This window comes from Dendropsophus ebraccatus, chromosome 2 (genome assembly GCF_027789765.1).
Source record: "Dendropsophus ebraccatus isolate aDenEbr1 chromosome 2, aDenEbr1.pat, whole genome shotgun sequence".
Taxonomy (NCBI): Eukaryota; Metazoa; Chordata; class Amphibia; order Anura; family Hylidae; genus Dendropsophus; species Dendropsophus ebraccatus.
In genome coordinates this window covers 72,280,045-72,292,973 of record NC_091455.1, presented here as the reverse complement: position 1 = coordinate 72,292,973, position 12,929 = coordinate 72,280,045, and the positions used below count along the sequence as shown (strand labels likewise).

The 12,929-nt window shown below is 43.0% G+C and overlaps 1 protein-coding gene across 4 annotated transcripts in view; it reads right to left on the bottom strand.

The window, feature by feature from the left end:
- The window catches only part of PTPRM (protein tyrosine phosphatase receptor type M), a 597,029-nt gene that overhangs the window by 368,073 nt on the left and 216,027 nt on the right, over positions 1–12,929 (bottom strand). For all 4 annotated transcript variants that reach the window (XM_069957755.1, XM_069957756.1, XM_069957757.1 and 1 more), the window contains exon 6: positions 3,197–3,371. In XM_069957755.1, coding sequence (XP_069813856.1) covers positions 3,197–3,371 — 175 coding nt within the window. The remainder of the gene's footprint in view (positions 1–3,196; positions 3,372–12,929) is intronic.

Here is a 12,929-nt window from a genome sequence, read left to right as displayed (position 1 = left end):
ATGGCAGATTCACAGGATATGTTATAAATGGTGAGGGTTCCAGAGGTGGAAAGCCCTCTCTGGCCTGTTTGCAACTGTTGAAAGTGATCAATAAGCTGAAAGCAGTCAAAACAGCAATTATGCAATTCTTATTACTCCCATTGACTTTATTGGTAACTGCACAAATGGCGTATTTGTGTAACTCACTCCCATTTTAAGCAGTTTTTGCCTTCCCGACCACCTCCTGTAAACATCCCATAAATGTCCTAGATGAGAGTACCCCTTTGAGAAAAGGGGAGACACTTTCAAAAACATGTTGTCAGGATGGTATCTCTGCAGAGCATTATGCGCCCCTCGGCTCGTGCTGTGCGGCCGAGAAGGTGCTGATTTTCTTGTATCCTGTTTCTGTGTTTTGTTTGCAGTGTGTGAACACTGGTTTATATGCTCACCTTTGTTGGGAGACACACCCGACTTCACCTGCTGAATTCTGTCTGGCCATGTCATGGTTAATCTGTGTTTGGGTTCTGCTGTGACTGACAGGTCATCCTGCCAGTGGATCTGTCTTGTTCTCAGGTGTCTGTGCTTGGAGATCAGGGGGATGGTCCAATTACATTCTGGACCAGAATCCTGGCCTCCTATATAACTAACCCAGTCTGTGCTCTCATTGCCGGATATTGAGCTTGTCTCTGCCTGGTTCTGTGTTTCTATTCTTGCTCTGTTGATTCTGACCCTGCTTTGCCTTTCTGACCATTCTTGTTTGCTGCCTGCCCCTGACCATACTGCCTGTATATTGACTTTGCCTTCGGATTGTGATTTTGTACTTTTGCTGCCCGTTTGTTGTGACCCGGACTGTTGACCATTTGTTATTGTGTTTTGTCTGTCTGTCTTGTCCTTGTGTCCCACCTAGCCAGCGCAGGGACTGCCGCCCAGTTGCTCGCCGCCATTTTAGGGCGGATTGTGGCAAATAGGTAGAGGACAGTGGGCGGGGCTGAGCTTAGGGCTCACTGTTTGTCTTGTCCTGCTGTCCGGTTCCTAACAGAATATCCGGCCTTACTTTTTTTTTTTTCTTTCTCTTCTCTCTCTCACCTTGCTATGGACCCCATGAAAGCTCTGGTTGAGCAAATGCAAAGTCTCAACCAGCTTGTTCTGGACCTTACGCAACGGGTGCAGCAGGTAGAGTCTTTCCTGGGCCAAAATGCCATGCTATCTGCTGCTGTTCCCCCAGAACCTCCAGTGCAGCTTCCTGATAGGTTCAAGGGCGAGAGAAGGGCCTTTCGAATCTTCAGAGAGGGATGTAAGTTGTTTTTCAGACTTTGTCCCCGGTCCTCTGGGGATGAGAGCCAGAGAGTGGGCATAGTTATGTCACTCTTACAAGGACCTCCACAGGAGTGGGCCTTTTCTTTGCCTCCAGATGCCACTGAATTGTCTTCTGTGGATCAGTTTTTCTCTGCATTGGAATTACTGTATGATGACCCTGACAGGGCAGCAGCAGCTGAGAGGCAGTTGACAGTTTTGAGACAGGGCAAGCGACCAGTGGAGGAGTATTGTGCCGAGTTCCGCCAGTGGTGCGTTCCATCCGGATGGAACGATCCTGCGCTTAGATGCAAATTTAAGCAGGGGTTGTCTGATGGCATTAAGGATGCCTGGACAGGACACCCAGATCCTTCCACCCTAAAGCAGGCCATGAATTTGGCTATTCGCATAGACCGAAGGCTCCGTGACAGATATAGGGAGAAAGTAGGCTCTGACCCTTCTAAGACCTCTGTCCCCTGCTCTGTCAAACACTCTGTTGTTATCCCTGATATACATGAGGACGAGCCCATGCAGCTGGGACTATTGGATGCCAGGACCAGGCGAGAACACCGGAGACACAACGGTCTGTGTTATTACTGTGGTGACAGTAGCCACTTCATCAGTTTCTGCCACAAGCGTCCCAAGCGGCAAGAAAACCTGCACCCAGATCATCGGCGCTCAGGTGACTCCCAGGAAGGTCACTTGGGCGCACAGGTACCCTCCGGCGAAATAAACATTGCTAGTTCTACTGTAACTGATTTGCCTGTATCTGATGCCAATTTATCATGTTCTTCTGCTCGTCCTGTCAGTAAGCCTGTTCTCCATGCCATGGACTCTTCTTCTGATGAATGGGAGTCTGATGGCAATCTTCTAAGTGAAGTTGAGTCCTGTGAGGGTCCTGAGGCCCCTCGTAAAAGGGGGGGTACTGTCAGGATGGTATCTCTGCAGAGCATTATGCGCCCCTCGGCTCGTGCTGTGCGGCCGAGAAGGTGCTGATTTTCTTGTATCCTGTTTCTGTGTTTTGTTTGCAGTGTGTGAACACTGGTTTATATGCTCACCTTTGTTGGGAGACACACCCGACTTCACCTGCTGAATTCTGTCTGGCCATGTCATGGTTAATCTGTGTTTGGGTTCTGCTGTGACTGACAGGTCATCCTGCCAGTGGATCTGTCTTGTTCTCAGGTGTCTGTGCTTGGAGATCAGGGGGATGGTCCAATTACATTCTGGACCAGAATCCTGGCCTCCTATATAACTAACCCAGTCTGTGCTCTCATTGCCGGATATTGAGCTTGTCTCTGCCTGGTTCTGTGTTTCTATTCTTGCTCTGTTGATTCTGACCCTGCTTTGCCTTTCTGACCATTCTTGTTTGCTGCCTGCCCCTGACCATACTGCCTGTATATTGACTTTGCCTTCGGATTGTGATTTTGTACTTTTGCTGCCCGTTTGTTGTGACCCGGACTGTTGACCATTTGTTATTGTGTTTTGTCTGTCTGTCTTGTCCTTGTGTCCCACCTAGCCAGCGCAGGGACTGCCGCCCAGTTGCTCGCCGCCATTTTAGGGCGGATTGTGGCAAATAGGTAGAGGACAGTGGGCGGGGCTGAGCTTAGGGCTCACTGTTTGTCTTGTCCTGCTGTCCGGTTCCTAACACATGTCTCCATTTTTCAAGAATTCAGTGCAATGTTGTTCACTAACCCTTAGGGCTAGAATTTATTTTAATAGCAAAATATCTAAGTTACAGATGTTTAAAAATGTTTTGTTTCTAGAAAATGCCCGATACAAATCCCATTTACTATCAATTCACAGAAGGAAATTTCACCCACTTTATTCATATCTTCTCCAAGGTAAACGATTCAAAGAACAAGCGAGATAACCTTGACATGAATACAAAGAGCAAACTATAAACATGTATCACATTGTAGAGTACCTTTAACAACCAATTCAGCATAGTTTGAAACTCCAACTCCTCCTTCAGTACGGATCATACAACGGTAATTGCCGGCATCTCTCTTTGTTGTGTTCACCACATTAAATATGGCCACAAATCGACGATCATTATTCACTGTTATGTCTTTTAAAGGAGCATCTCTTCCATTTATGCCCTGAAAAGAGAAAAGAAAAAAACATACAAAATTTTTGCATTTTCCATAACTGTACATTGAATATTCATTCTTCTGTGCCCAGAAACAGATGTTGCTGCAGTAAAGAATAGCTGATTGATTGCTTTGTTGTTATTATGTTTGCCCTGTTTTTTAGACATCCAGCTGGCAATGCATTCAAAAAAAGCAGACATATTTATAACAATTCAAAGAGAAGACACATTCACTGCCTACAACACTTTCTGACCAATCATAGTTAAAGTAAATGTTTATTAAAAACCAACATGAAATCATTGTCACATAGTACGGAAATGGCAATACCATAGAATGATATACACTATTTGATATTTGTAAGTATCTAAATATATTCAGAAATGTGAACGAAAGATTATATAATCTAATAAGGTTGGTTAAAGGTAGAGGTCAAATGTTAAGAGTTATTATTAAGTAGTCAATTTCCCTGCATAACATACATGTTGAATGCATATTCTTTTCTGAATATTGATCACTATTAGATGCAAATGACTGCCTTGGCACATAGTCAATTGCAATTGCTGAATATCTACACCTGTCATCATTGCTTGTAGGAGGTAGTCAATTAAAAGCTTATAGGATTAAAAGAAAAACAAAAGTCATCAATGCTCTCCTAGCATCGTGTTGTGTGCGTTGGTGGGGAAGGAGACCCATAAAAGATCCATATGCCTAAAAGTGAAGTCCAGCCAACATGAAAATTTAGCTGGAGGCAGGGGAGCATTAGGAACATAATAAAGAAGCTCTACTTACCTGTTCCCGCGCCCCCGCAGCGCTGCCGTACCGTGCTCTGCTTTGGTTATGTTACAACCCGGCTGATGGAGCAGGCAATCCATTAGCCGGGTTGGGTACTGAGTTGTGATGACAACGCACCCAGAAGGAAAATGAGCTCTGGCGGAAGTAAGGCAGCTCTGCGGAGGCCTGGAGAGAGCTAAGTGGAGCTTGTTATGCTCTACCCTGCCCCTGCCTGCAGCAAAATTTTGATTTTGGCTGGAGGTCCTGATTGACTAACTTATAAAATTAGCTGATTATGAATGGTTTTACCTCCGGAGCACCCCGCGATCTTGGGAACATGGACCCCAGTCTATCATTAGAATGGAGTAGAGGGTCATAGGGCCCTATTAAACCAACAGATTATCTAACAGATTTTTTTAAGCCAAAGCCAGTAATTGATTTGAAAAAAGGAGAAATCTCAGTCTTTCCTTTATGACTTGTTCATATTTTATAGTCCACTCCTGGCTTTTGCTAAATAAAAATCTGTCAGATAATCTGTTGGTGTAATAGGGCCCTTACACATGAGAGCCTCTCTATTCACTACGGGAGTTGTGGAAACATCCTAGTACAGTATTAAGCTGGATAATAATTCAGCTTACACAATGAATGAAGCAGCAACACCAATATGTGACCCACCATACCATTCCAATGGGACACTGCCCATATATGAGAGTGGGGAGGCCTCTCCTCTTACATATTTGCCCAGTGGTTGTGATCTTGTTGCCTGATCCATGTTTTTTTATGCCCCAATACAATTTTGAATTTGCATAATGAAAAATTAGAATCCATAACTAAATCTGAGGAAAGGGGACAATGGACACATCTGTACATACTGTATGTAGACACAGGAGATAGATAGATAGATAGATAGATAGATAGATAGATAGATAGATAGATAGATAGATAGATGGATGGATAGATAGATAGATAGGCAGTAGATAATCCACAGCACTCAGGATTTCAAACGTGAATAAGGTTGTGTTTATTTCATCAGCAAATCTTCAAACAATAAAGTGCAGCACACAGTGCTCTATGGTATTTTGTGTGCTGCACTTTATTGTTTGAAGATTTGCTGATGAAATAAACAGAACCTTATTCACATTTGAAATCCTGAGTGCTGTGTACTGAGTACCCACTGCCTATCTTTTGTGTCCTTGGTCGGGACTGGATTCGCTGGCACCGCACTACATTGGAGTGCTGCTGAATTATCTTTTGCATAGATAGATAGATAGATAGATAGATAGATAGATTTAACATCCATCTTTTATTTTTGTTATATGTTTTTTTTTTTTTTTTTAATTAGCGCTTTTAGTCCAATACTGTTATGTCCTACTGGATTACAAACATATACTGTAATAATTATAATATTGACTCAAGATGTTAAGCACAGAATGCTGTGGTGAACAACGTTACACTGTAGGGGGGATAAAGGGCTTAAACGGAATCTGTCAGCTACCTTCTCTGAGAGCTGCAGGCAATGGTGACCAGCAAGCTGATTTGAAGACCGTGTCTCCAGTTTGGTGAAACGTACAGCTTGTTGTTTGCAAAATAATACCATCGCAGTCATCCAAAGAAATGTCCAATGTTTTAATAAAAAAGTGGGCTTTCCCCACCCACCACTAAATGACAACTTTCTCACCATTAGGGTATCTTCACACTGAGCAAATACAGTGGAATCCCACCGTGCTCAGTGTCCTACAGTGAGTGAATGAGAGGGCGCGTGCGCGTCCGCTTCCTCCCCTCTCTGCTCAAAGAAGTGACATGTCACTTCTCTGAACGGAAAACCGCGGCAGCGAGAGGCGCGCACTCTCCCATAGACAGGCAATGACACACTAAGCACGGCAGGATTCAGTTGCGGAAGGTTCCGCCGCAGAATTCTGCCATATTTGCTCAGTGTGAACATACCCTTACTATGGGAAGAAGGGAAGGTTCTGGCTCAAATCCTGCTGCACCTAATAAACTGTAGGTTTAGCCAAACTACACTGTGGTCCTAACAGACATAACAAACACTATCTTCAAATAAGCATGCCTGCCAGTGCTGCATGTGGCTCTAAGAGAAGTAGCCGTCAGGTTCCCTTTAAAACCCTTACAACACACATAGCTGAAATATTTAAAGTTGCATCCGGTCTTACTTTGGTACTAATGGGAGGGCACAGTAGGACACAATTATACAGTACAGAAGTGTTATCAAAACCAACCAGGCAGCAGACATGTCGAGAGCAGACAAGTCTAGATTGGAGATAGATCATAAGAATGTAATGACAGCTTCAGAACTGAAGAAAAGCTGGCACTGCAAAAATGGATGTCACCATGTGAGTTTAAATGTCCAGTAACCAGATGTAATGTAAATCCTTTTATCATAGCAAGGCAGAAATCATTCACAAGGATAAATCTGCATAACGTTATATACACTTGTCTTCCCTTACCCTTCCTTTTGGTCCACATATTTTTAGACAAATAGCATAAGATGATATAGGCTCCTTTGTTTAAAAAAAAACATATGCCTGTGTATTATGGACATCCCCATTAGATTCAAGTCCCCACTAGTCCCTTGCTATCCATCCCCATTAGATGCAAGTCCTTAGCCACTTTTGAAGGTGTCCTTCGGTATTTGAGGAAAACACCACCAAACTCCGACAACATGGATCCAGGCGCAGGTCCAACTAATGGTGACTAGATGAATAATGTAAAACTATTAAAGTTTTTAAAAAAAATACCCAACGTGTTTCAGAACCGTACCGATTTAACATTACAGGAGAGACACACAACACAACTTATACCAAAAATAAATAGTGATGTCAATAAGATAGGTGAAGCTACTCTACATAACAAAAACATACAGATAGCATGAATACATGTACAATTGATTAGTACTGCGGGTACATAAAAAACTGCGTATTTCTTTCTTTCTCTTTTTTTTTTTTTAATTTTTTTTTTTTTGCTTTTTTATACGCTTTTTTTTATGTAGCCGCAGTACTAACCAATTGTACATGTCTTTATGCTATCTGCATGTTTTTTAAGTAGTAACAATTAATTGTATATGTTTTGTGTCAGCTCTTTAGGAGTTAACCCTGATGGGTGGAGTAGCTCCACCTATCTTATTGACATCACTATTTCTTTTTGGTATAAGTTGTGTTGAGTGTCTCTCCTGTAATGTTATGACTCTTGAAAAAGGAACCGGTACAGTTCCGAAACGCGTTGGTTTTTAAAATAAACTGTTATAGTTATACATTATTCATCTGGTCACCATTAGTCGGGCTTGCACCTGGATCCCTGTTGTTGGAGTTTGGTGTTTTTTTCCTCATTATTCACTTGGTGAAGTCCAGGAGTGGCTGCGGTTCGCAGGTTTATACTTTTCATGCTATTCCGAGAGTTGTGCCTCCTTATCAGCACAACTCCATCAGGTGAGGGTTACCATATTCTATCCCTTTACCCCTTTTAGTCCAGCTGATCCGCGCAATGGAGCAATGTCCCTTGTTTTTCTTTTATCCTTCGGTATTTGGCATCAAGACATCTCCATATATCTGGCTTCTTTGGTAGCACATCCCACAAGTACTTGATCAAATTGAGATCTGCAAAATTCGGAGGCTAAGCCAATGCATTAACTCTTCATCATGTTCATCAATCCATTCCTAAACATTTTTTGTATTGTTGCTGGGCACCTTAGGCTGGTAGGTGGTACATGTCAAATAACAACTGCATGTATTCAGAATTCAAAGTTTCTGTCCAGAGCATGATGCTTTTTCTATCAGCTGGCTTTTTTCCCATGGGATATCTCGGCCCCAACTTTTACCCTGGTAAGCAACAGAATTTGTGCTACACCAGCCCCTGTGACTTTGGACTTGCCTTTGCTCCAATGTGCATCAATTAGCCTTAGGTGCACATATCCTTGTAGCTGGTTAATGGGTTCTTTGGGCCACTCTTGGCAGATATTAACTCCTGCATGCCAGGAATGCCCCACAAGACCTACCATTTTGGAGATGCTCTGACCCAGTCGTCTAGCTATCACAATTTGGCCCATGTCAAGCTCCAATACCTCAATTTCAAGAGCTGACCATTTACGTACTGCTTAATCCATCCCACTCATGGACAAATGCCACTGTCACAAGATAATCCCCTGCCAGTACTTTTAATACTATGATAGATACATATTTGTAGAATTTTGCGTTCACAGTATTAACAGTTTAAAGGGGAACTATCAGCAGGTTAGACAATTATCCTCAGCACCATTCCCGTGCTGTTAGCTGGTCCCGGGTAGGAGCACTGGGGGCATGGCTACCGCCCCTCCGAGTGCCAATTTGGCAGTCCCCCTCCATTGATAATTAATGGAGGGAGGGAGATCACTGTGTGTGTGTGTGGGGGGGGGGGGGGGGAGCTATGTCTAGCCATGCCCAAAGGGCCTACCGACCACCATTAACATACATTTATCCTTAGCACCCTGTGTCCGCTAGGGAGCTATCAGCAGGTTAGGTTAGTCTAACCTGCTGATAGTTCTCCTTTAAAATAATTACAATACAGCTACCTCCTACAAAATATATAATACAATATATACATAATAATACAAAATAAGTATAGAATGATATCCCAAGTAGCGTACATAGCTAAAAACCACTGCACTGTTTCTTTTGTATGTGCAGTCACATACGTACAGACTCAGCAGACGTAAATTTGCACTTTATGAAACCAAACCTGAAAGAAAGGCGCATTCTGATCAAAACTGATATAACTGATATATCCTATGTTTTATAGGGGGTGGCACATGACACAAGGATTAAAGGACAACTCCCGTGGGACCCCCCCCCAAAAAAAAACACAGACACACACAGACACCATACTCACCATCCCTCCGGTGACGATCGCCACTCCATTCGCCCGCCGTCCGCCTCACCGTCACCGCCGTCCGCAGTCCAGCGATGTCTCTGATTTCCGGGTCCTGGGGATGGAAAAGGCTGCCAGTGCGCTTGCGCACCAGCAGCCTTTTCATTGGCTGGAGCGCATCACATGGCTTCCAGCAACCTCAGCCAATCAGCCAATCAACATGTGCACCAGCAGCCTTTTCCATCCCATTCACTCTCTATGAAGACGCCGAGGAGGAAGAAGACCCAGACCGCCCCCCGGTTCTGATAACGTCGTCACCAGATGCTGCCCGGGAGAAGAGGACCGTGACGATCGTAATAGGCAATGTATATATTCTTTAACTTCCGGGCGGGGGGGTCGGGAGTCCGAAAGTGGGGGAAGGGGGCCAGACCGGGTATTTAACCACATTACAAAGTTATATAACTTTGTAATGTGTGTTAAATAAGCTTAAAAAAAATTCGTTGGAGTTGTCCTTTAACATAACCCAAAAGAAAAAACCCCATACAATGCACGGCAATACCCCCAGCTCTACATTTGCTCAGAGTTTACCATCAATATAATGCAGAGGGTGTACATTGTACATGCAATGTTATAAAAAGCACATATACAACACTGGAATATCACTATGTGCAGTGCCAAATAAACTGGTCATCCTTATATCTACATTTGCCTATGACATCTGCAACTTTGTTTTATGTGTAGCTACAATTATTGTTACATATGTCCCAACTATTGCAAAGGACACATAACCTTAACGCTCACTAAGATTCCATATACCAGGGGTTTAGTGGCTGCACAGTTAGATTAACTAATGTTAGGATGGATTAGCAGTTTTAATGATCACATCTCTAAATAGAGGTGACTAACTAGGTATAAAGAATTGTACCTATGCATCCGCTGCAATCCTACATTAAAGGGATCTTCTATCAGCCAGCAAACTCACAACACTGACTGCTATTGATGAATATCTACTAAATAAGTCTTCAAGTAAGACAAGCTTATGATTTCATACCCTTTGTAAACACAGGGAGGCCAGAAAGGTCTAATAATATGTAGACTATCTATAAGCCAGCTGTAACAAGAACAATATCTTGATTTGTACAGGCTGTAAAACTAATGAGACTATTGTTATGGAAATAAATCTTAGCAATCTAAGTGCAATGCTCTGCAAAGAGAAAAAAAACCCTGCAAATTGATAGCAAAGGAATGAAAAGCATTTAATATTTATTCATGAAGCAAAGTTATACTTTTTTTCTGCAAAAGTACAAAGCAAAATAGATTGCTGATACAATGAAGAGGTGTGATTAGTGTATAATATTCCATCAGTAATTAACATTGTGGTATGAAGGCAGGCAACAAACTGTAATGTGTCACTACATGTAGACTGTTAAAGGGAAACTGACAGCACGGATATGCATATATCCATGCTGCCAGTTTACAGTTACCTTAGCAACATGTCAGAAGTTTGTATCATTGGGGGTCCACCTGATGAGACCCCTAACTATCGCTAAAACGAAGGGGAGGATGCACACCGCAGCACGCGTTTTGCCCCTTTATTTCCGCTCTAAACAGCTACTACGAGCAGTGTACAGTTATAATGAAAGTCTATAAAACTTTGGTATACGGAATTAGCAAAAGTTTCATAGATTTCTATTATAATTCTGTAGACTGCTCATTATTGCTCTTGATGAAGGGGTAGAGCATATGCTTCTTAGCCCATCTAGTGATCGGCAGGAGTCTTAGCACCCAGACTCCCACCGATACACATTTCTGGCATTCAGTATCCTCCTCCACTCCAAGACGGGTAAAACAGGCGCAGGTCTAAGGGGTAATAGTGATATAAAATATCATAAAATTTATTAATAGAATTATGCCAGCAACACAACGCGTTTTGAGACCAGCCCGGTCTCTTGATCAAGTGTCTTTATTATTAGACACTTGATAGAGAGACCGGACCGGTGTCGAAACGCGTTGTATCGCTGGCATAATTCTTTTCTAATGCCTTACACCAGCACAACCTTCTCAGGTGAGTGTTCTAGGTGCTTACTTTCACCAAATCAGTCCTGTCTGAATTACGCTATGGAGCGCTGTCTTATATTTTATTACATTTCTGGCCTGAATGTGCTAAAAAAAAAAAAAAAAAAAAAAAAAACTTGTCCTAGGCTGGCCCCCAAGTGCTTCATAACTGGGTTAACACTATGGCCAGTGATTGGTTAAAGCAATACTGTATCCATCAACCCACCCACCAAATCGTATGTGCTGTCCATTTGATTACCGTGAGTCCTTCCAAGTTGTGTCTTTTAAAATGTGTCTGGTGCCTTAGTTAGGGTAAAAGTTGTCAATGAGGCATGCAGGGAAGGACTTACTGTCAGTAATAGGACAGTACCAGTGGTTTGGGTAGTGTGGGTTGGTGAATACAATATTGCTTTAAGTAAGCTTTTTTTTATGAAACACATCAAAGCTGTTTTTTTTTGTATTTACCACCCCTCTGACTTATTACTATTAGTTATACTGAATTTCTAAATGTGGGACTTTGCATGGTCTGAAACAGTGCCTGTCCCTTAAGCAAGCAAGGCTAGTACCTGCTATTCATATAATTGCTGGCAGACCTGCATGTCATCACACTATTCAATCCTTAAATGCTAGATGTTGGTAAACCAGAAAATGGGAAAGAATTCACTATGCATAAACAACCACCAGTGCACTTCCTGTAGACCTGTCAATTGAAACCAAATATTGACTGCCAGTGCTTGTTTGTGGGCATTTATCTTTACACTGAAGCTGTCATGATCGCGCCTGAAAAGGCATCAGTGCCACCCTCTGCTGCGAAGATTCGACCTCTGCGCCAAAGACTGCGATTTTAGCCATAATCTTCCATTTATTCTGTGTTTTGTTTGCCTTGTTTTTGCCCTGTCTGAACTGTGTCTTTTTTCTTCTGGTCTGCTAATTGTTTTCCCTGCCCCACCCGTGTCTGTGCTTCTAAGCTTCCCTGGTCATGTAACGGTTAACTTGCCTTTGCCTCAGTGATTGACAGCTGGTCCCTCCTATCATCTTCTGGACTTGGTTCCTGGTGTCCTATTTAAGATTTCTGTTTCTGCCTGTGCCTTGCCGGTTATTGACTTAGTCTCTGCCTGCTTGTGTGTTCTGTTTTCTGGTTTCTCCTGACTCCTGCTTAGTTTCTTTTGACCTCGCTTGCTTGTTGCCTGCCCCCGACCATATTGCCTGTTTTCTGACTACTCTTTTGGATCCTGATTTTGTACCTTTGCTGCCAGACTGTTGTGACCCGGACTGTCGACCATTCTTATTGTGTTTGTTCGTTTTGTCTGTCTGTCTTGTCTTTTTGTCCCACCAAGCCAGTGCAGGGACCGCCGCCCAGTTGCTGCCCTAGGGTTTAGCCTAGGGGGGCAAGTAGGTAGAGTCAGTGGGCGGGGCTGAGCTTAGGGCTCACTGTCTCTGTGTGTTTGGTGTGACTGGTCGTGACAGAAGCATTTCCAAAATATACATTTCCTAAATATAGACCACACTTTTTTGGCTCTTTTCTTGGACAACCATCATTTTGTGTCCAAATAATAGCTGTTATTGCAAAACGGCTAATGTTTTGAAATTATGGTCATTATTTGGTCGGCCGTCAAGCGGCCAAAAAAAGACTTTGCGAGGTTGTGGTTGTGGTGTTTTTACTTTAAATTTTTTTTTGGAAAAGGACCATATTGTTTTTCTTTTTCCTGCCATTTTTACTTGGATTCTTTTTATTTGGCAACAATAAGGGTATGTGCAAACTACAGAACCCGGGCGAATCACTTGCCGCGGGTTCATTCTTCGGGTGGACGACGGAATCTTCCTGACATAGAATGGAGCCTATGGCACAGTCAGAGATGCGTGCGGCCACGAGATGCGGAATCC